Genomic DNA, 19,962 nt, shown 5'->3' on the forward strand with positions numbered 1-19,962 from the left:
GTCCTCTTCAGCCTGCCCCTGCTGCTCTTCCCGCCCCCAATTTTGGAGAACTCCTGTTCATCTTTCAAAACCCATCTTGTATGTCATCTCTTCTAAGAGCTTTTCCAGAACCCTCCCACACAGGGTGAATCCCCCCGGTCCTCGCTGCCTGAATCTCAGGCCAGCACCTACTGTAGTACTTTCTTCTCTCCTTTCCTAGTAGAGCATGAGGGCAGGGACCATGCTAATCCACCTCTTCATCCTCAGAGCCTTGCACAAGGCGGGTTATTCTCAAAATGCATTGAATGAATAATGAGAAACTGGGAACCTATTTCACCAGGGGCCACGGTACAACCAGTTTGGTAGACAGAGTCGGAGAGGAGATTTTGAGGGCTTGTGACTATATCCCTGCAGAGGTTCATCAAGTCACTTCACCCTGGTGTCCAGTACCAGGCCTGGCTTCCCACCAGAGCAAAACCAAACGCAGAATGATAGAGCCCACCCTGCTGAGGTCTTTCCCCAGAGAGCTGTGAATGGAAGGCAGGAGAGCCAGGCATGGAGCAGGAGAGTACGACTTGGAGAAGGCATGGAGCTCAGTGACATAACCACAGCCAAAGAGCACAGAGGCTGTCACAGGCTCCCTGGCTCAGACCCAGGTAGGAGGAGGAGGAGGACTCATTCATCCAGGGCCAACCCAGGAGAGGCTGGGGCTGGCTGGCCCGGCCCAGGCCCTCTCAAGGCTGGGAGGGGATTTTCTCAGGCTCCCTCCCTCTGGGCTGGGCAGCTGGGAACCTGTCCGGACAGTCTGAGCTCGGGGGAGGAACCAAGGATCGCCTGGCAGGGCGGGAGCTTCAGGGCAGCAGAGGGAGTCCCTTGGCCCAGGACGCCTGGAACACGGGGACACCCCTGCCTCGGCCTCCCGAGGTAAACTGCGGGAGCTGGGAGCGGGTGGAGGGCGTCCCTCGGTGGGGAGGAGGATGTGGCGGCAGGAAGCCCTGGGGGGTAAAAAAAGTCCCCGAGGCCCAGGGCTGTTTCGGGAAGGAGGCGGACCGTGGCTGCTCCCCTGGCAACTTCCCTTCCAGAGGAGCCTTCTGGAGTGGCAGCTTGGGATCCTGCAACTTTCGTTTTAAAAGTTGGCAGCATGTTGGGCCAGGAGTCCGAGGGCCATCTCTGGCTTCTCCCCAGGGACGTGGTGGGGGACCAGCTAATGCCATTCCCCTTCGCTGCCCTGGTCGATCGCTGACCTTCTCTCCATCACATTCTCCCAGCAACCTCCCCATCACTCCTGCCCCCCTAAGATTTTTCTCCCTCCAACTGAGCCAGTCCCCAGTCCTCCTGTGTTGCCCGACCTCTGCCCCTGCACTGGGCACTAGAGACCACAGCTGGGAGACGGTCTCTCCCTTCTTCCTGCCAGGCGCCTCCCCCACTGTTATTTGTTTCCTCCTTCCTGGTATAGGTATCTGAGAGATTTCATTCATTCATTCCTTTGTTACTATTCATTTGTTTATTCATTAGTGTCTGAGCATGTACCTGGATTCTCTGGGAGGCAGACACACACAGTTCTCTTCCTGGGAATAGGAAAACGGAAATTTATTTCACAAAGATCATCTATAAGCCAGTGGGCAGCGTGGCATAGTGGAAAATTACGTTGGAATCATAGAGAGACTTGGAGTCATATCCTACCTCTCCTGTTCACTTGCTGAGCCTCAGTTTCCTCGTCTGTAAAATGGTATTGTTATGAAGAGGACGCATGTCAAGCACCAAACCGGTGCCAGACACATAGTAAGGCCTCAATAAACATCTGTGCTCTTCCCTTCTTCTCTGGTCCCCTTCCTGCCCCACCCCCTCCTAACTACCACCTGCCCCTCTCTATAGGCTTGTAAAATTATAGAAGACAACTGCTGACCTTGAGAGCAATTAGGCAGACGTATGAAACGGGAGGCAGTGAAAGGGGAGGTGGCGCAGGAAGAGGGAGGCCAAGACGGGCCGGGGCCGGGGCAGAACAGGGGAGACCCCGCTGCCGCTTGGAGGTAGGAACACAGCAGCAGGGCCGGGACTGTGGGCTGGAGGCAGATGATGTCCCCAGCAGGCTCTCCTGCTGTGTTTCTGAGTCTGCACACTCCCACTGAGCAAGTGATGGGAGCCACCAATTCCTAAAACCAACTCTACCTGGCCTCAGGCTGAGGGCTTTTAAATGCATTATCTCATGGAATCATCTGATATTCTTATTATCCCCATTTTACAGACGAGGAAATGAAGATACAAACAGGCTAAGGGATTTGCCTAAGGTCACATGGCTAATAAGTAATGGATCCAAAATTCAAATCCAGGTCAGGCCTAGACTCTGTTCTTTGTTCAACTCCTTGCTGTCTTTCAAGTTTCTCTGCATCAGAAAGAACAAAAGGCCGTCATTATTCCCCCAACTCTTTAGATACCGGTTTCTCACTTCCTGTACGTCTCCTGCTCTGGGCTGCTTCATCCAAGTGGGGAGGAGCACATGCCTTCCCTGCCTCATTAATTCATTCACTTATTCGTACAGTGTTCATTCAATCAAGGACTCAGTTGGTCCCAAGAGGGCGGGGACTGCATCTGTTGGTTCACAGTTGTATAACCACTACCTAGTATGTTCCTGATACAGAAATGTTTGATGAATCTTTTGTGAGTAAATGAGTCCAACAAACATTTATAGATGCATTTCGTGAGCTCCATACTAGGGATTCAAACATGAATAAAACATCCTCAGGGCGCTCACAGCCTAGTGGAGGAGACGGTGACAATGCAAAGAAGACAGTGGGACCATAGACAGGAGCTGAGGTTGCTGAGGGAAGCAAGAAGGACATTTAACTCTATCATGTCTGCTTTGTTCCCCACTGTGTCCAGTGCATCCACATGGTAGATGCTCGACAAGGCTTTGCAGACAAGGTGTTTAGGTCAGAGTCTTGAAGAGTGTGTTAGGACGTCACCAGGAGAACAAATTGAGGGGGGAAGATATTCTGGCAGAGGGTGATGCTCATGAAAAGGCCTAATGGAGGGTGGAAGCTGGAATTGCTAGGGGCTCGGTGGGGCTGGAGTGTAGGGTGTGTATGGAGGAATGGCAAGAAATGAGGGTGGATAACAAAGCAGGGCTCAGGTCTCGAGGCCCTTATGTGCCTTGTTACGGAACTTAGATTTTATACCCAGGGCATCGGGTAACTATTGGAGATTAGGAAAGGGAGGCCACCATCTGATTTGTATTTCAGAAGTGTGGCTGATGCACGGGAGCGGAGGAGATGACACCAAGGTCCCAGGCCCAATGGGTCTCTACTTGTCTGAGGAAAGGAGCCTTCCTTTGTAGGACTAGGATTAGGGATTCATGAAGGACCTTCTGACCTGTCCTGTGTCCTGATCTCCTGGCGCTCTGCGCTCATCTATACGCTGGGTTACAGCGAATCTGTTCTTCCCAATAAAAGTCCTGAAATGTATGGATCATTTACATTTGTATAACCTGGAGCAAGTTCAGGATACGCTGTCTTCTAACTTGCAATCCTTTGTGCTTTCTTACGTAAAAGAGAAAGAGATGGAATTGTAGATGGGGCACCAGGGGTTACACCAAGCTCTGAATGCGCCCAGGGAGTGTGTGGGATATGCCAGTGGCTGTGGAACTAGGGGTACGTGGACGTGGAGAGCGAGAAGGGAATCAGTTTCCAGATCCTCAAATTCCACAGGTACTCTTTCCTAAAAGCAATCTGCTTGTCTGCATTGTTTTCAGGTCTCCTTTTCAACTCTGCTTTCCTTGTTTTCTCCTTGGCTTTACTAGAGCCACTCTGAATCTTTCTGTGGTGCATCGCTTGGAAATATAAAAACCAAAAGGACAGTTGGAGAATGCCTTGTTCCTGGGAGATAGCAAGCAGAGAGAGATTAGCTAAAATAAACTGAAGGGGCGGTACCTTACAACAGACTCTTAGTATTTATTTAAAAAAAAATACTTGTTTAATGCTAATTATGTGCCAGCTGCTCTTGTAAGGGTTTTACAGGTAATAAACTCATATCAGATCTATAAAGTAGATACTTGTTATCTTCCTTTTACAGATAAGGTTCCCAAGGCACCCAGAGGTTTAATAAGTTGCCCAAGGTCATGGGGCTATTAAGTGGCAAAATCAGGATTTGAACTCCAGCCTCTTTCCTCTAGAATTTGTGTTCTTAAGCATTATGGCACTCTACTTTGCGCCTAAGTGCCGTGGCTCTTTAGCTCCGTATTATAAAATTAGAATTGAGACCTGAGCTGGTTGTCATGGGGATGCAAATGAACTCATTTCTAGAAATTTTTAAAAATGAAAGTTGATTTTCTTACACAGAAAATGATTCTGGTTTGGCTGATTTGTTTGACAGTTAGGACTGGCTTTGACAATTGGATCATACAGTAGACATTTTCCATAAACTGAACAAGCTAAATCTATACCGCCAAGGTTTGGATGAAAATGTATCTAATGCGTGTGTCTAATAAAGCCAATGCCAGAAAATTCTGTCTTGGAACCTATTTAACTTGTGAAAAATAATTGTAGTTATTAACTTAAAAATGTGTCAGAGGGTCCTAGCTTTTTCAAAATTTTTATGGAGATTCATGAGCAAAATATATGAAGACTTCTGGCGTGTGGCACAAACAAACATCACGGGCCATGTGCACCCCGGTGAGGACGAGGATCCTGATCAGGTGAGGTGAAGGGACTTGTCCAGAGGTCAGCAGGGACAGGACTGGAGGAAAACCAGAGTTTTCGGACTGCTGTAATTTCAGTGCTCTTTCTATTACTCCATTCTTCCTCCTTCCTTCTTCATTTACTAGGATGGTTTATTCAGCAGACACTTGCTGAGCCCCTACAGATGAAGTAAAAAACAAATATTTCGTATTTTTCTGAAGCTTATATTCTAATAGAAAAAGACAGACAACAAATAAACACAGCAGATATTTTTAGATAGTGATAAATGCTGGGAGCAAAGAAACAAGAGAATGCGTATGTGGGGTGGGCTCCCACCTCTGATAGGTCCGGAGAGACTTCCCAGGGAGGCGCTCTTTGTTATGAAGGAGCTAGCCTTGTGTGTATGTGTTGGGTTTGTGTGTGGGAGAGGGGCAGAGGAGAGAGGGTTAGGTAGAGGGAAGAGCACGTGCAAAGACCCGAGGCAGGAGAGAACTTGCTGTGTTCCTGGGACAGAAAGAAGGCCCTGTGGTTGCAGCACAAGGATGTGGGGGAGAGTGGTAGGAGCCGAATTCCACAAAGAAGGCAGGAGCTAGGTCATGCAGGAGCTTATCAGCCACGGTAAGGCTCCTGTATTATCTCAAAGACAATGGGAAACCATTAAAGGATTTTAAGCAGAGAGCTGCTATACTCTGATTTATGGTTGTGTTGTGTCTTGTTTTGGAGGGGGCAGGAGTGGAAACAGAGATGGAGACTAATTGGGAGTCTATTTCAGGCGCTCCATCTGCGATCTACTCCATGGAGGAACATGAAGATAGATAATGCTAATAAGAAGGCAGAATGGTATGGGATGTCATTCTGTCTTCTAGATCTGAGGAGGTGTGTTGGTAGATATTGCTGTGTAAGAAATCACCCCAAAGCTTAGTAGCTTAACACAACACTTTATTTTGTCATCATTCTGTGGGTCTGGAGTTTGGGCAGAGTTCAGCTGAGCAGTTCTTCTGCTCCATATCTGTCAGCTGGGGTCACACTTGGCTGTATTCAGTTGGAGGATGAGCTGGGCTGGAAGGGCCGGGCAGGCTTCACTCGTAGGTCTGGCATCTTGATGCTCTTCCACATGGCTTCTCTCCACGTGGGTAGCTCAGCCTTCCTCATAGCATGGTAGCCTCGGGGTATTCAGCCTTCTTATACGGGCATCGGCATCGGGCTTCATAGAGGGAGCGTTCCAAGAAGAACAAAAGTGGAGATTGCACGTTTCTTAAGGCCTGGCCTTGGAAAGTACCCAGCCCTACTTCCTCCATGTATTATTGGTCAAGATCAGTCACAGGGCTGGCCCAGAGTCAAAGAGAGGGGAAACAAACCCCCCCTCTTAGTGGGAGGAACAGCAAATAATAGGTTCTGTTTTTAATCTACCACACTAGATTTCTGGGAACTGAATAACCATAACCACTCTGATGATGCTGACCCACTTTTTAATCTAAATCACAGTATACTGTGCTGGAACAATTTATAGGTCTTCATTCCCCATTGAACAGGGACGGCCTGGAGACAGGAGGTAGTTGCATTTTTGTTTTTTCCTTGTGTTTCCAGAGCCTAACATATACAAGGCATTCAGAGAATGCTTTTCCAATGAATGCCCACATCCCGTAAGAATTTATTGGTTGTCAAACCATCTTGTACATAAGAATCCCTTGGGGAGCTGTTAAAAAGGCATGCAGGGGGCCGGCTCTGTGGCCGAGTGATTAAATTCGCGCGCTCTGCTGCGGCGGCCCAGAGTTCGGATCCTGGGCGTGGACATGGCACCGCTCGTCAGGCCACGTTGAGGCGGTGTCCCACATCCCACAACTAGAAGGACCTGCAACTAAGATATACAACTATGTATCAGGGGGGTTTGAGAAATAAAGCAGAAAAAAATAATAAAAAAAAAGATTGGCAACAGTTGTTAGCCCAGGTGCCAATCCTTAAAAAAAAAGGAAGATGGTAACAGTTGTTAGCCTAGGGGCCAATCTTTAAAAAAAAAAAAAAAAAAAGGCATGCCGATTCCTGGGCAAGACCCGCGCCCAGACCCTCTGAATCTAGCTGTCCAGGGCAGGAGTTTTCCATCTTAGCTGCACTTTAAAAAGCTCAGACATCAGCACTTTTTTACAATCTCCTCAGACAATTCTGGTACATAGCCAAGGTTTAGAACCACTGACTAGAGTCAGAACCAGCCGTCTTCACCTAACTTCCCCCAGATAATCCTGACCTAGGTGGCCTATGATACGGCCACCAGCTGTCCTCGGTTTGCCCAAGACTGTCCTGATTTTAGAACCCCAAGTCCCACATTCCAAGAAATCTCCAGTTCCCTGCAAACGGGCACAGTTGGTCATTATCAACTGACCACTATTTAAGAAACACTGTAGGTGAGGCAGTAAAGCCTTTTTGGAAAATACCTACAAATATCTAATGAAAGCAATGATTCTGCCTGCTTGCTTAAGGGACTGGAGTGGCATCATAATGCCATCAGATAGAGCCAACGCCTTGTGTTAAGGGGGTCAGGGTTTCCTTCAGCCCTGTGCTCTGGTATGCTCGGTCTATTGACCTAGTTAATAGTGTGTCTGTCTTTGGGAATTCTGCCAGGCTATATTCCTCAGGGTACATGAGGCAGCTGTGAAAGCCTGACCACAGTCAATAGATGACGTATTGAGGATAGTGTGAGATACAGGATGAAGTTCTTGTGTCTCCACACCAGTGTGTGTTATTATTACTGTTATTCATATTATATTGGGATACAAAGCTGTATGTAGTATCTTAACTAGCTCTGTGGGGAACCGGCGTGGCATAGTAGAGAGGCCCAAGATCTGGCCTCAGAAAAAGTGTGCCTCAGCTTTGCAGTGAGTAAGTATGTAATCACAGGTGTCTCTTTTTGCCTTAGTTGTTCATCTGTAAAATGGGATTAATAATAATCACTTCTAGGGCTGGCCCAGTGGTGCAGCGGTTAAGTGCACATGTTCTGCTTCCGTGGCCCAGGGTTCACTGGTTCGGATCCCAGGTGCAGACATGGCACTGCTTGGCAAGCCATGCTGTGGCAGGCGTCCCACATATAAAGTAGAGGAAGATGGGCACGGATGTTAGCTCAAGGCCAGTCTTCCTCAGCGAAAAGAGGAGGATTGGCAGCAAATGTTAGCTCAGGGCTAATCTTCCTCAAAAAAAAAAAAAAAAAAAAAGACTTCTTGGCAGGGCATCTGGGAGGATCCATTGAAAGTATGCAAGTGAAAGTGGTTCTATAAACTGGGAAGGGGAGGTATCATGACTGTCTTTGAATGAGACACAAGGAATGACTCTGCTGAGAGGCCTTGCACGCGGCCAAGGCCCTGGTTCCCCACCCTGAACCACAGCCACAGTTGTGGGGTTGCAGGGGAGTAGCTTTCCACACGCAGTGGGCATGCAGAGACCTCCGGAGGCAGCCTGGCTCTGCCCGAGCGGCCTTCACCATTGAGGGCAAGTGTGCTTTGCTTCAGGAAGAAGGGAAACTTTTGGAAAAGGGGGGTTTGTGAAGGCATTTTTTGTTTTTAAATCTTTTGCGTATTTATTCCATGTGAATCCTCAGAGATGTAGCAAAGAGAAAACAACCACAACCACGAACCCATAATATCGAAAAGCAGTTCTTAATTTCTGTAGCTAAAAAAGCAGTCTTTCAGGCTACAACCACAGAGAGACTGCTGCAGGCCCCTGGAGCCGGGCATGATGATGGCTTGCAGTGTGATGAGGAGGCTGTTAATCTCTGTGGCCCAGGAGCCCAGTCTGTGGCCTCTCCAGTTACCCACGTTGCCTGGCAATGCCACCAAAAGCCTCCCCACCAGGCCTAACTGGGCAGCAATTGGGTACACCCAGCACAGCCTGCTGCCCAGCCTCCTGGGCTGCCCGGCCACATCAAGGCTGGACTCAGCCTCTGCAAGGGCCCGCCTGGTACCGATGAATGGGTGGGGCCAGCTGTATGAAAAAACAATTCAGATATTTAAAATCTACTTGTCTGAATGCAGCTAGGAAAGCAGCACGAGCTAATGATCGAACGTCTCTTCTGCCAATGAGGAGTTGTCCTAAGATTGGTGGCCTTGGCAGTGCTCTCCTGGGTGAGGTGACGAAGGGAAGGTGAGCCTGACTTAGTCCTTCGGGTTCTCAGAGAGGCAAATTCTTTTCCTTTCCTGGATGCCTGTCTCCATCTTGACTTCCTGTGGCAGCAGTGGGAGTGGCGGGGATTCCCAGCCCCATTTTCAGGGCTGGTGACCTGCCAATTCTTCTATAGCTCTCATCTGGGAACTCCCAGGGTCTAGTGTGGGTCTGTCTGGGGAGCTGGAGAAAGATGAGGGAGATTAGGGCAGAGGGGAAGATGGCATGAAAATAATCAAAATGAAGATGTACACTTCTTTAACACTTGACCTAGAAATCACAGGCAAACGAACATGTGGGGTCTTTGAAGTCAGGCGCCCTGGGCTCCTCTCTCAGCCCTTCCCTCACTGGCAGTGTGACCTTGATCAAGTTACTCCTGAAGCCTGAGTTTCCTTATCCGTAAAGTGGGGATGTTATTATCCTGCCTTACAAGGTTGTTGTGAAAATTAATGAAGAGAATGCTCATAAAGTGTTTAGCATAGAACCTGGCACACAGGACATGCTCACTATTATGACAACTTTTATTATTTCAATTACAATAATTCTCTAAGATACTGAGGGGAGAGAGGGGCTCTATTTTACAGCTGAGGAAACTGAACCCTAGTGAAATGAAGTGTGGATTCTGGGAGCAGAACTCGCGTCTTCACAGTGCTGAGCACAAGGAGTGGTGTTCCTCAAAGATAGGTGACGAGCCCTTTTGTAGCCATTCGAGCATGGTGGCTCTGCAGGTCTCCTCTGACAGCTCAGCGATGGCGGGATGATAATGGGGGCGGTGTGCAGAGGAAAGGGGCGGTGGGAGGTGCTTTGCAGTATAAAATAATACAAGACTCAGTTAATGTGATGTGGAGAGAATTCCTCCTTCCCTCCTTCCTTCCAGTATTCTTTCAAATAAACTTGTTACTTTGGAATAATTGTAGATTTACAGAAAAGTTGCATAGAGTTTGTTTATCCTTTACTCAGATACAAGTATTTTCTGACCACCTCCTGTGCGGCAGGAGCTTACGGGGCACAAGGAATACAGCAATAAAACTGTCTCTGCCCTCCATCAGAGGGTCAGAGCATGTGAGACGGAGTGGACCTCGCAGATCCTTAGTTTGTGGTTCTCAACGATGCTGATGCATCCACTTCACTGCTATACTTGTCAGAAATCTGCTAAATCTATTAACTTAGTTTCTTCAGGACTGGAGCCCGGGAATCTGGATGAAGACCAATGCTGGAAACCAGATGCCTGATGGGATGCTGAGGCATAGCCTGTTTCGGGAGCTACTGGTCTAGTGCAGACTGTTCACTGTGCAGGTGAGAGAACTGTGGCTCGAACTGGGAAGGGACTTGCTCCGGGTCACGTAGCCAAGAAGTGGCAGAGTCTGGACCAGAAAACAGGTCTCTTGGTTCTGTGCTCTCCTCACACAATGTCTCCCAAATACCTAACAAGAAACGAGTATTCCTTGCAACAGGAAGACCCCAGATAGAGTGTAGAAGAGTTTCTTGGCTATTCAGGTATATTAGTTAAGTTCTTGGTTGCAAGAGGAGGAAGCTGATTCTGGCCGACTACCGTAGTAAATGAATTTTAGTGAAAGCACATTGGGTAGTAAAAGAAAAACTATTTCTCTACTCCTATTCACACTCCTGACACCGAATGTGCGGGTTTTCCTCACCATGCGATTCTGACACTAACTACCCCACAGGTTCAAGGCTAAGTCCACCAAGACTGCTCCCTACTTCAGATACCAATTGCAAGGCTGGGCTTCCAGTACTTTTGACTGACTGGATATAAATTGGGGGTTTCTACGACCACCTCCTCGGGTTCAGTAATTTGCTAGAACAGCTCACAGAACTCAGGAGATGGCTTTACTTACTATTATCAGTTTATTATAAAGGATACAATTCAGGAACAGCCAAATGGAAGAGATGCATAGGGCAAGGTATGTGGGAAGGGATGCAGAGCTTCCACGCCCTCTCTGGGTGCATCACTCTTGCAGCACCTTGATGTGCTCATCAACTTGGAAGCTCCAAACTCCTTTGTTTAGTGTTTTTATGAAGGCTCCATTACGTATGCATGATTGATTCAATTATTGACCTTTGGTGATTAAACTCAATCTCTAACCCTTCACCTCTTCTCAGAGGTGGGGGCTGAAAGTTCCAACCCTCTAATCACATGATTACTCCCCCCCTTCCCCCCCTCCCCCCCACTAGCACCCGTCCTCCCAAGGTCACTTCATTAGCATAAGCTCTGGTATGGTTGGAAGGGGCTTATTATAAATAACAAAAGGTGTTTCTCTCACCCCTATCATTCCGGAAATTCCAAAGGTTTTAGGAGCTCTGTGCCAGGAAATGGAGAGCAAATATACATTTCTTAGTATATCACAGTATCACAGGTAGGTCACAAAATCACTAGAAGGCTGCAGAAACAAAGTTTGGGAAATAAGCAGAAACAAAGGGGGCCCAGGCACCTAGAACTACCCCAAAATCACATCACAGAGCCAGGGAGGTGAAGACAGTCCCACTGCTGCTGTTGCATGCTTGCTGCTGCAGCCTGTGTCAAAGATACAGCTGGCACTGGATGCCGGATGCCACACTGACCCCAATGGCAAGGCTGGACACCAGATACTGCTGCTGCTGTGACTGCACAAAACTGGGGTTCTCTTGCCTGACGTGCATCAACGGCCAAGTAATTGCAGCATCGGCCTTTGGGAAAAGAGATGAGCTTTATTCTGGGAGATCCATCTGTAGGGAGGCAGTGGCTGTATGCCCGCAGATCTATCTCCCTCATTCAGGATTTGGGGCAAAATTTAAGAGGTTAGGGAGAGCTGGCTGGCACGCAGAAGTGCTGGAGGGACGTGTTTTGATCGGTGGGCTTCAAGCATTTAGGGTAAGGTTTTCAACATTTGTGATGAGGTTCTAAACTTTTGTGATGGGGTTCTAAACATTCGTGATGAGATGGGGAAGGGATTCTAACACTGGATCTTCCTGAATGGGGGACCTCTCGCTTCTAATAAGTGTGCCACATTCAAGTTTCAGTCATGTCCCGATCCTTTGGTTCCAGATCATTTCAGGTTAAGATTTCTTCTTCTGCACGTAATCTGGCTACGTGACTCTGCACATTTTCTGAAAGAGAATTCTTTTTTCTTTTTTTTTTCAGGAAGACTAGCCCTGAGCTAACATCCGTGCCCATCTTCCTCTACTTTATATGTGGGATGCCTGCCACAGTATGGCTTGATAAGTGGTGTGTAGGTCTGTTCCCAGGATCTGAACTGTCGAATCCTGGGCTGCCAAAGTGGAATGCACGAACTTAACCATTGCACCATTGTGCCAGCCCCTGAAAGAGAATTCCTAATCACTCTGTTCATAAGAGATGGAGTCAGGGCTGGCCCCGTGGTGGAGTGGTTAAGTTCATGCGCTCCGCTTCAGCAGCCTGGGGTTTTGCAGGTTCGGATCCTGGGCGTGGATATGACACTGCTCATCAGGCCATGCTGAGGTAGCGTCCCACACAGCACAACCAGAGGGACCACAACTAGAATATGCAACTATGGACTGGGGGGCTTTGGGGAGAAGAAGAAGAAGAAGAAGAAAAAAAAGATTGGTAACAGATGTTAGCTCAGTGCCAATCTTTTTTTTTAAAAAAAAAGAGAGATGGGGTGGGTTGAACTGGTCCTGGAGGGCCCGAGGTTACACTGCAGCTTTACAGTGCACAGCTTATGAAGAATTTTTCCCATCCCCAGCTCCAGCCTCAAAAATCCTAAGCAAATGCAGCTGACTGGTCAAGCCTAGTGCACAGACCTGAGCCCTCGCTGCCGCCTGGGGACCTGGAAACGTGAAGATTGGGCATTTTTACCTTCTGTGGTGGTAAGTGGTGCCTGCTGCCCACCAAGACTCACGAGCTGAGAAATTCCCCAAGAAAACTGACGTGGTCACTACGTGTTAGCAAAAGAATACACTGGAAGTCTTTGACATTCGCAGATTCAACACTCACAGTTTTTGTGTTTCCTTAGCTACCCTCAAAGGCCCGTTGTGAACGAGCGTGAGTTGAGTGACCGGCTTTGCCTGCACCAGTCATTTACTAGTCAGCCAGCCAGGCCCACCGGTCCACCTTGACATCTGATGTGACTTCACTATTCGCTACTAGTTTAAGCCTTTGTGTAACGTGCACACGGTGACTAAAACCTTTTATCCTGTTGCAGGAGTAGAAAAGACTCATACAAATAAATCCCTTGATAATGCCAGTGATAGAGATGAAAAGAAAGGGAAGAAGAAGTCTAAGAAAGTGACTTTTTTTTTTTTTTTTGCCACAAATAGAAGTTTTGGATAAACTGGCATGGAATGTCAAGCTCAGTGGTGTCTAGGATCTCCGATATCAAGAGATCCACCATGTGTATCACAGAAATACAAGGAAAAGAGCTTTGGGAAGTTGTTTTAATGAGTGCTTCAGCCAGTGCAGAAACTGATCTTTAAGAGAGAGATTAAACTTCACTAAAAGATGAACAGAGGGAGAACTAACTAACCAAGTTTTCTTTTTCGTTTCTTCTTTGGAAACTTGGGCGCGAAGTGTTGAACATGGTTAGTACTCCTCACACGAATTTTATAAATAACTTTACTTCTGCATTTATAGAATCATTTAGGGTCTGAAATGGAATCTCTTAAAATTTTCTGGCTGTAATTTATAACCTAATTTTGGGAAAGGCTATGTGGTATATAGTGAATTAGGGCACCAGGAAGGTCCTTGGGAAAATCCCTTGCTAGTGCCAAGGGTCTTTTGTGTAAATCTCCTTAGGGAAATCTCTTTTTATACAAATTTTTTTTAAAAGGCAAGTGGCTGTTCTGGGTAAATGAGTACAGCTCTGCCCTTTCCAATCCTTGGCCGACACACTGGCCCTGTGACTCATAACATGAGCAATGCTTATACCAGATAAGATCGGGAGGTAGGCAAGTTCTTTCTACTTCTCCTCTTAAGAATACTTGCTAACCACGAAGGGAAGGACTTTGGGTCTTGGTGTGCAGGGGGACATCTCCATGTTTAAGGCTATGCGTCTTTTCTACTTCTCCAACATTCTTTTTAACAAGCTACCTCAGTTGTTCCCTACCGGTAGGATGAGAACATTTCACAGCCGTGCAACCCAGTTTTGGTCTGTGTGTGTGTGGTTTCAACAAAGAGTTGGCAGCCACTTGCTGCAGATAAGAGGTAGGAGGTGAGGCATAACATCAAAGCCAACATTCAAGAAGGCTCGAGAAACCTGCATGATCTTTGCTTAGTGAGTAAGAAAGCACAGTCAGTGCAGTAAATAATTCCACTCAAGGGCTGGCCCAGTGGCACAGCGGTTAAGTTTGCACGCTCCGCTTCAGTGGCCTGGGGTTCATGGGTTCAGATCCTGGGTGTGGACTTACACACCCCTTATCAAGTCATACTGTGGCAGGTGTCCCACATATAAAGTAGAGGAAGATGGGCACAGATGTGTGCTCAGGGCCAGTCTTCCTCAGCAAAAAAAAAAAAAAAAAGAGAGAGCGAGAGAGGGATTGGCAGCAGATGTTAGCTCAGGCTAATCTTCCTCAAAAATAAAAAATAATAATTCCACTCAATGAGTAATATTGTGATGAGAGTGACCAAGTAAATAATTTGATAGTTGTGTATCCTTTTATATCTCTGTGGGTGTTGTAATCATTGCTGACTTGCTTTGAGACTCCTGCTACATTCAGTTGGGCCTCCCAAAATTCTGGTAATCTAAAGTGTGTTTCCAGGGACTGTATCCCAGCTTTGACCTATAGAACCCATGGAGTATACAAGCCACACCAATGCCAGGACAAAATTAATGACCTTAGGATAGACTTGCTTTGTGAGGCCACAGGGAGGGAAACCTTGGACCCAGGAGCAGAAGTGCGGGTGAGCAGTTTTCAGCCCAGTGTAAGGAAGAACTACCTAAGAATTAGAACTGTCGGAAAATGTAATGACCCTAGTGAAGCCTATTTACATCCTTTGTAATTTTTCACCACCATGAATAGTTCTGCACCGGACGTCCTTGAAATATGGCTTTGTGTATTTGCTTGAATGCATTTGTAGGATAGATTTCTAGGAGTAGGATGGTTCTGTGGAAAGGTATATGCCCTTCATCTTTTATAGATGCTGCGCAATTGCCTTCCAAAAAGGCTGCACCAATTTACACCTCATAAATTGCGCTCATTTCCACACAGCCTCATAAGTATGGATCAGTCTTTTTCATTGTCACCAATCTGATCAGTAATCCCTTCCATCGATCCATCCATCCACACACCCACCCATCCTTCCATAGCCAATGATAACTAACAACTACGGAGTGTTTCCTCCATGCCAGATACTACCCTAAATGCTTTACAGGCATTATCTCAAATGTTCTTCCCAACACTGCTGAGGTAAGCGCTATTATCATTCCCACTTTAAGATGGAGTCTGAGGGTTTCCCAGTAAGTTAAACACAAGATTAGCATATGACCCAGCAATTCTGCTCCTAGGAATATACCCCAAAAGAAGTGAAAACACGTGTTCAAACAAAACTTGTACAGGGATGTTCACAGGAGCTCTATTCACAGTAGCCAAAATGTGGAAACAATCCAGATGTCCTTCAACAGATAAAACAGATTAAGTGTATTTTACCCCAATTTTCAAAAAATGTAATTTGAGGCTCAGAGAATTTAAGTGACCTATCTAAGGTTACTTCCAGCTGATATGTGGTAGAACTGTGTTTTAATCTCAGTCATTTGGCTCCATGGCTTATGGTTTAAAAAAAAATTACAGTGAAAAACTTTATTTTGGGCTATTTAGGAAGTCTGGATACATTAGGCTAAGCTGAAAATATCAGTAGCATCATACCACTTATTAAGCATAATTATTAAGTGACAAACACTATATTCTATTCAGCCTTCACGATGACCTTGAAAGTTTAGTATTATTGCTTAGTTTTTTTGTGTAAGGGTAGTAAAATATATGTAACATAAAATTTATCGTTTTAACCATTTTCAAGTGTACAGTTCAGCGGCCTTAACTAGGTTTACATTGCTGTGCAACCATCACCACTATCCATCTCCAGAACTTTTTCATCTTCCCAAACTAAAACTCTGTACCCATTAAACAGATAACTCCCTATTCCCCTCCCCTGCCAGCCCCTGGTGCCCACCATTCTAGGCTCATGGTGCCAGGCCCAGGGCTATTGACTGGGGCTGCCAAGAAGAATAAGACATGGCCATTCCCCAGGTTTGTCTGGCATCAAAGCTTGTACTCCTGTCCTCTAGTGACTTTGACATTATGCCTGTCTTCATCAAGTTAGAGAAGTCCATTTGTAGGATGAGAGCCTTGTTGTTGAAGCGTGCAGAAAGGATGCCTATGGCTGGGGAGTGGGAGAAGGAAGTCAGTGAATGGAATATGGTTGAGATGAAGGGGCTGAGATGGGGATGAAGGGATTTCAATAGGGAGGTCTGTCAGGAGGGTCAAAGACAAGGAGAACTGGGAACATACTGCTTGTCCTCTCTTTACTTTCACAGATTCTTCTAGGGGTGCATGAGATTTTGCATAGGGATGTGCTTTGAAATGCCAAGGGTGCTCTATGTATATCATTAGGACTCTTGCATCACTGCTGAAGTGGACTTGTTTGAAGGACATAACTCATGGGAGCAGTTTCATTGGGGGATGCAGATGACAAGATGGTTAGTGGGTACAAACCCCTCCTTCAAGACACTGGGCCACAAAAGGGAGGGGAGAAATAACACAGTGGTTGAGACTTCAGGGTCAAGAAAATGTCTCATAGATACGACTTTCTTTGGTTTTTAAAATTAAAATAGTAATACATACTTTTAAAAAATCGAATATAAACACAGAGGTGAATTTCTCATGAAACTAACAAAGCTTAAGCTTCAGGCCTCTTACTCACACGACCTTCCAAGGTCTTGTATCTCCTTTTGTAATTTTTTTATTTTGTAGTTTTAATTTTATATATTTTTTCTCAGAGAAAACTCCCCAAATTGTTTAAGCTTCAGGCTCCACAAAACGTGGACCCACTCTCTCATAGAGAGCAAAAGTCTAATGAAATCCCACCATGTGGATATAATCATGGTTAATTCCCAGATTTTTTTCCTGTGTGTTAGTACATTACTTTTTACAAAAGTTGGATTGTACTCTATGTACTATTTTGCAGTACTTTTTCTCTTAATATATTTGAGGCCCCTCACCTTTTTTTTGATCACAGAAACACTTGATAGAGTGATTTAAATAGGTTAGCCGGGGTAAAAGTAACAGAACCAAACCAAAAGGAGGACAGTACAGATAGCACCATGGCACAGGGAGAGGAAAGAGTATTTAAATCAGCCCTCATTATTATAGACGTGCTGTCCCCATATCCCATGCATCTGCTTGGTATCTGCAATTACTGTATAATTATTTGTGTAATTTTTATTAACCCCTGTCTCATGCATTACACTGGAAACATTTTGTGATAAGGATGGTGGCCTGACACGTAGTAGGTATCAATAGATATCAACTGCTATCTGTCAATAGATATTGATGGTTGAATGGTTGAATGTTGAAGATTGAGTTCGAGGGAATACTGGGTGTGGAAATTAGTAGGAACTCAGCCAAGAATTTCGGGTGTCAGAGAGTTGTTGGGAAGGTGTGTTTTAGGGTGTTGAAACTGTACCTGGAGAACCATCAAGGAATGGCCTTCTTAATTCAAGTGTGCTGCAGAATGGCCAGTGGTGATATTTCAGAAAGGATACTGATAATTTAGAAAGAAAGATGTAGGTTTGAATCTTAAGAAAGTGATGTGGTTTTTTTGGGAGGTGAGGGGTGAGAAGCTCAGTGCTTTATCTATAAATGGGGCTACAAACCCCTATCTCTTGGCGTTGTTGGAGTCCAATGAGTCAATAGATGTGACAGTCCCCAGCCTAGTGCCTGATAAACAGTAGATGCCCAATAAATGATTTTTGATTCTGAATCAGAAACCAGAGACCTGGGAGTAGAAACAAGATGAAACTAAAAAGGGAAAGGAGACCGCTTACTTAAACTAGATGAAACAGAGTTCAGTTACGCAGTGTGCATAGTTTGGGCTCTGAGATGCATCACCTCAGGGCAAAGTCATGTCTTTCACTGATGGTTGACTTGAAAGTCAGTAGCAGAGGGGAAGGAAGGGGTATATGAGGTGGTGTTGCCATTCCAAGACTCCAGTCCTTTCCCTTGGCTGGTGGCAGGAGATGAAACTAGAAGTGACCCCTGGGAGCCCTCGCTTTCATTTGAGGAGACCCTAGTACTTTGTCACAATTACATTCTGGTGATGAATTATGGATATTATGAGTATTAGAGCACCAGTTGCCTTCTGTTAATGCACAGCAAACACCTTGGAAACCAATGGTTGAGCCAGAGAGCCCAGGAAAGAGCCATGGCCTGAAGACTACAGGGCCATCTGTTTTTCCCTGACATTCATGTACCTTTCAGGTGGAGATAGGACCCAGGACAATGGCTGCTGCTCATGACTTGGAAATGGAGGATATGAATCTAAATATGGATAGAGCCATGAAAGAAGAGCTGGAGGAAGAGAAGATGAGAGAGGATGGGGGAGGTAAAGACCCCTTCAAAAATAAAAAGGTCCACAGGATTGTCTCAAAATGGATGCTTCCTGAAAAGGCCCGAAGAACGTACTTAGAGAGAGCTAACTGCCTCCCACCCCCTGTGTTCGTCATCTCCATCAGCCTTGCCGAGGTAAGTTTCTTGGGTGGCGGGCACTAGTGCACCTACTGCTGGGAGCTGCAAGCAAACTTGGGGTTTAGATCAGATCTAGATAAGAGACTGGAAAATATGCAAGAAGAGAGCCCGGGGGTGGGAAGAACAACGCACAGACTCGACCTCAGCCTCTCCAGAGTTCTCTTCCCAGGTTTTTCCTATGTTCCCAGTCACTTTCTGCCAAGGGGTGAGTTTTACTTTTCAAACAAAACCCCTGCCCAGCAGACTGCAACTTCAGGGTCTTCGTTTCATTTTAGTTGCGGTGGGGGGGTGGGGGATGGGGGGGGATTTAGAAACCAATAATCTTGGGGTTTCAAATTCATCTGATCTTGTGAACCAACTTTGATTGATTGATAAGGTCTGTCTGGAGACACATGTTTAGAAGACTTATGGGCTGACTCCAAATTTTAGGAGGAAAAAAATGAGATCCTCTAACGATGTCTACTATGGGCAGTGCACAGTGAGCTAAAGCTAAAGACTCTCATCTAGTCAGCCCTCTTGTTTTCCAGAAAAGAGTGAAAGGTCCAGAGAGGTGGCATCATCTGCCCAAGGTCACATACTGAGTGATTGGGCCGGGACTGGGCTTCTCCTGAGCCACGTCACACCTACTTTCCCCCTACACCGTGGTGTCTCATAAAGGAAGTGGCAGAGGATGGCTACCTGTGGGGTGTGACTTCAGGGGCATTAGGAAGTCCCTACTGTAATCCTCTTAATTCCCACTGATGCCTCAACTTCCTTATCAGGGACTGTATTAGTCAGGATTCTTTAGAGAAACAGAACCAATAGGATGTGTCCACAGACACATGCACTCATACACACACACACACACACACACACACACATTATCTATCTACACATGCAAATATATATCGAGAGAGAGAGATTGATTGATTTTAAGGAATTGGCTCATGCAATTGTGGAGGGAGGCTTGGCAAGTTCAAAATCCACATGGTAGGCCAGCAGACTGGAGACCTAGAGAGTAAGAGTTGCAGCTGGAGTCCGAAGGCCATCTGCTGGCAGAATTCCCTCTTGCTCAGGGAAGGTCAGTCTTTGTTCTCTTAAGGCCTTCAACTGATTGGATGAGGCCCACCCACATTGTGAAGGGTAATCTGCTTTACTCAAAGTCTACCGAGTTAAATGTTAATTTCATCTAAAAAATACCTTCACAGAAACATCTAGAATAACGTTTGACCAAATATCTGAGAACTGTGGTCTAGCGAAGTTGACACATAAAATTAACTATCACAGGGATCTATCTAGCCTCTTATGGCTCTGACAAAGATAAGGCTAATGCGTAAAGACTCCTGGGAGAAGCTGTTGTCAAGGCTGTTTTGGTTGGAGGGACATAGCTCTGAATTTTCTTAACGGGTTTTAGTGTGAGACAGCCCACAGCTAGGAAGCCATCAGGATTCTTTCTGCTTCTCACCACCCTGCC

General features: G+C 46.2%; 1 protein-coding gene and 1 long non-coding RNA gene across 14 annotated transcripts in view; one reads left to right on the top strand and one right to left on the bottom strand.

Annotated features, from left to right (window-relative positions):
* The first annotated feature begins 695 nt into the window (after positions 1-695).
* RHBDL2 (rhomboid like 2) overlaps positions 696-19,962 on the top strand; it is a 56,919-nt gene continuing 37,652 nt past the window's right edge. For 3 of the 7 annotated variants that reach the window (XM_070510313.1, XM_044770390.2, XM_044770389.2), the window contains exons 1-4: positions 753-903; positions 9,969-10,094; positions 12,518-12,641; positions 18,243-18,506. In XM_070510313.1, coding sequence (XP_070366414.1) covers positions 18,264-18,506 — 243 coding nt within the window. In that variant the 5' untranslated portion in view covers positions 753-903; positions 9,969-10,094; positions 12,518-12,641; positions 18,243-18,263. Of the gene's footprint in view, positions 904-8,635; positions 8,781-9,968; positions 10,095-12,517; positions 12,642-18,242; positions 18,507-19,962 lie in introns of those variants that run through there. The other 4 variants (XM_014840179.3, XM_014840181.3, XM_014840180.3 and 1 more) reach the window with 4 other exon arrangements.
* LOC106830576 (uncharacterized) overlaps positions 1,550-19,962 on the bottom strand; it is a 62,724-nt gene continuing 44,311 nt past the window's right edge. For 2 of the 7 annotated variants that reach the window (XR_011503469.1, XR_011503468.1), the window contains exon 4: positions 1,550-4,830. This is a non-coding gene — a long non-coding RNA (uncharacterized lncRNA). Of the gene's footprint in view, positions 4,831-5,571; positions 8,982-19,962 lie in introns of those variants that run through there. The other 5 variants (XR_011503471.1, XR_011503470.1, XR_006527807.2 and 2 more) reach the window with 4 other exon arrangements.

This window comes from Equus asinus, chromosome 5 (assembly GCF_041296235.1).
Source record: "Equus asinus isolate D_3611 breed Donkey chromosome 5, EquAss-T2T_v2, whole genome shotgun sequence".
NCBI classification, from domain to species: domain Eukaryota; kingdom Metazoa; phylum Chordata; class Mammalia; order Perissodactyla; family Equidae; genus Equus; species Equus asinus.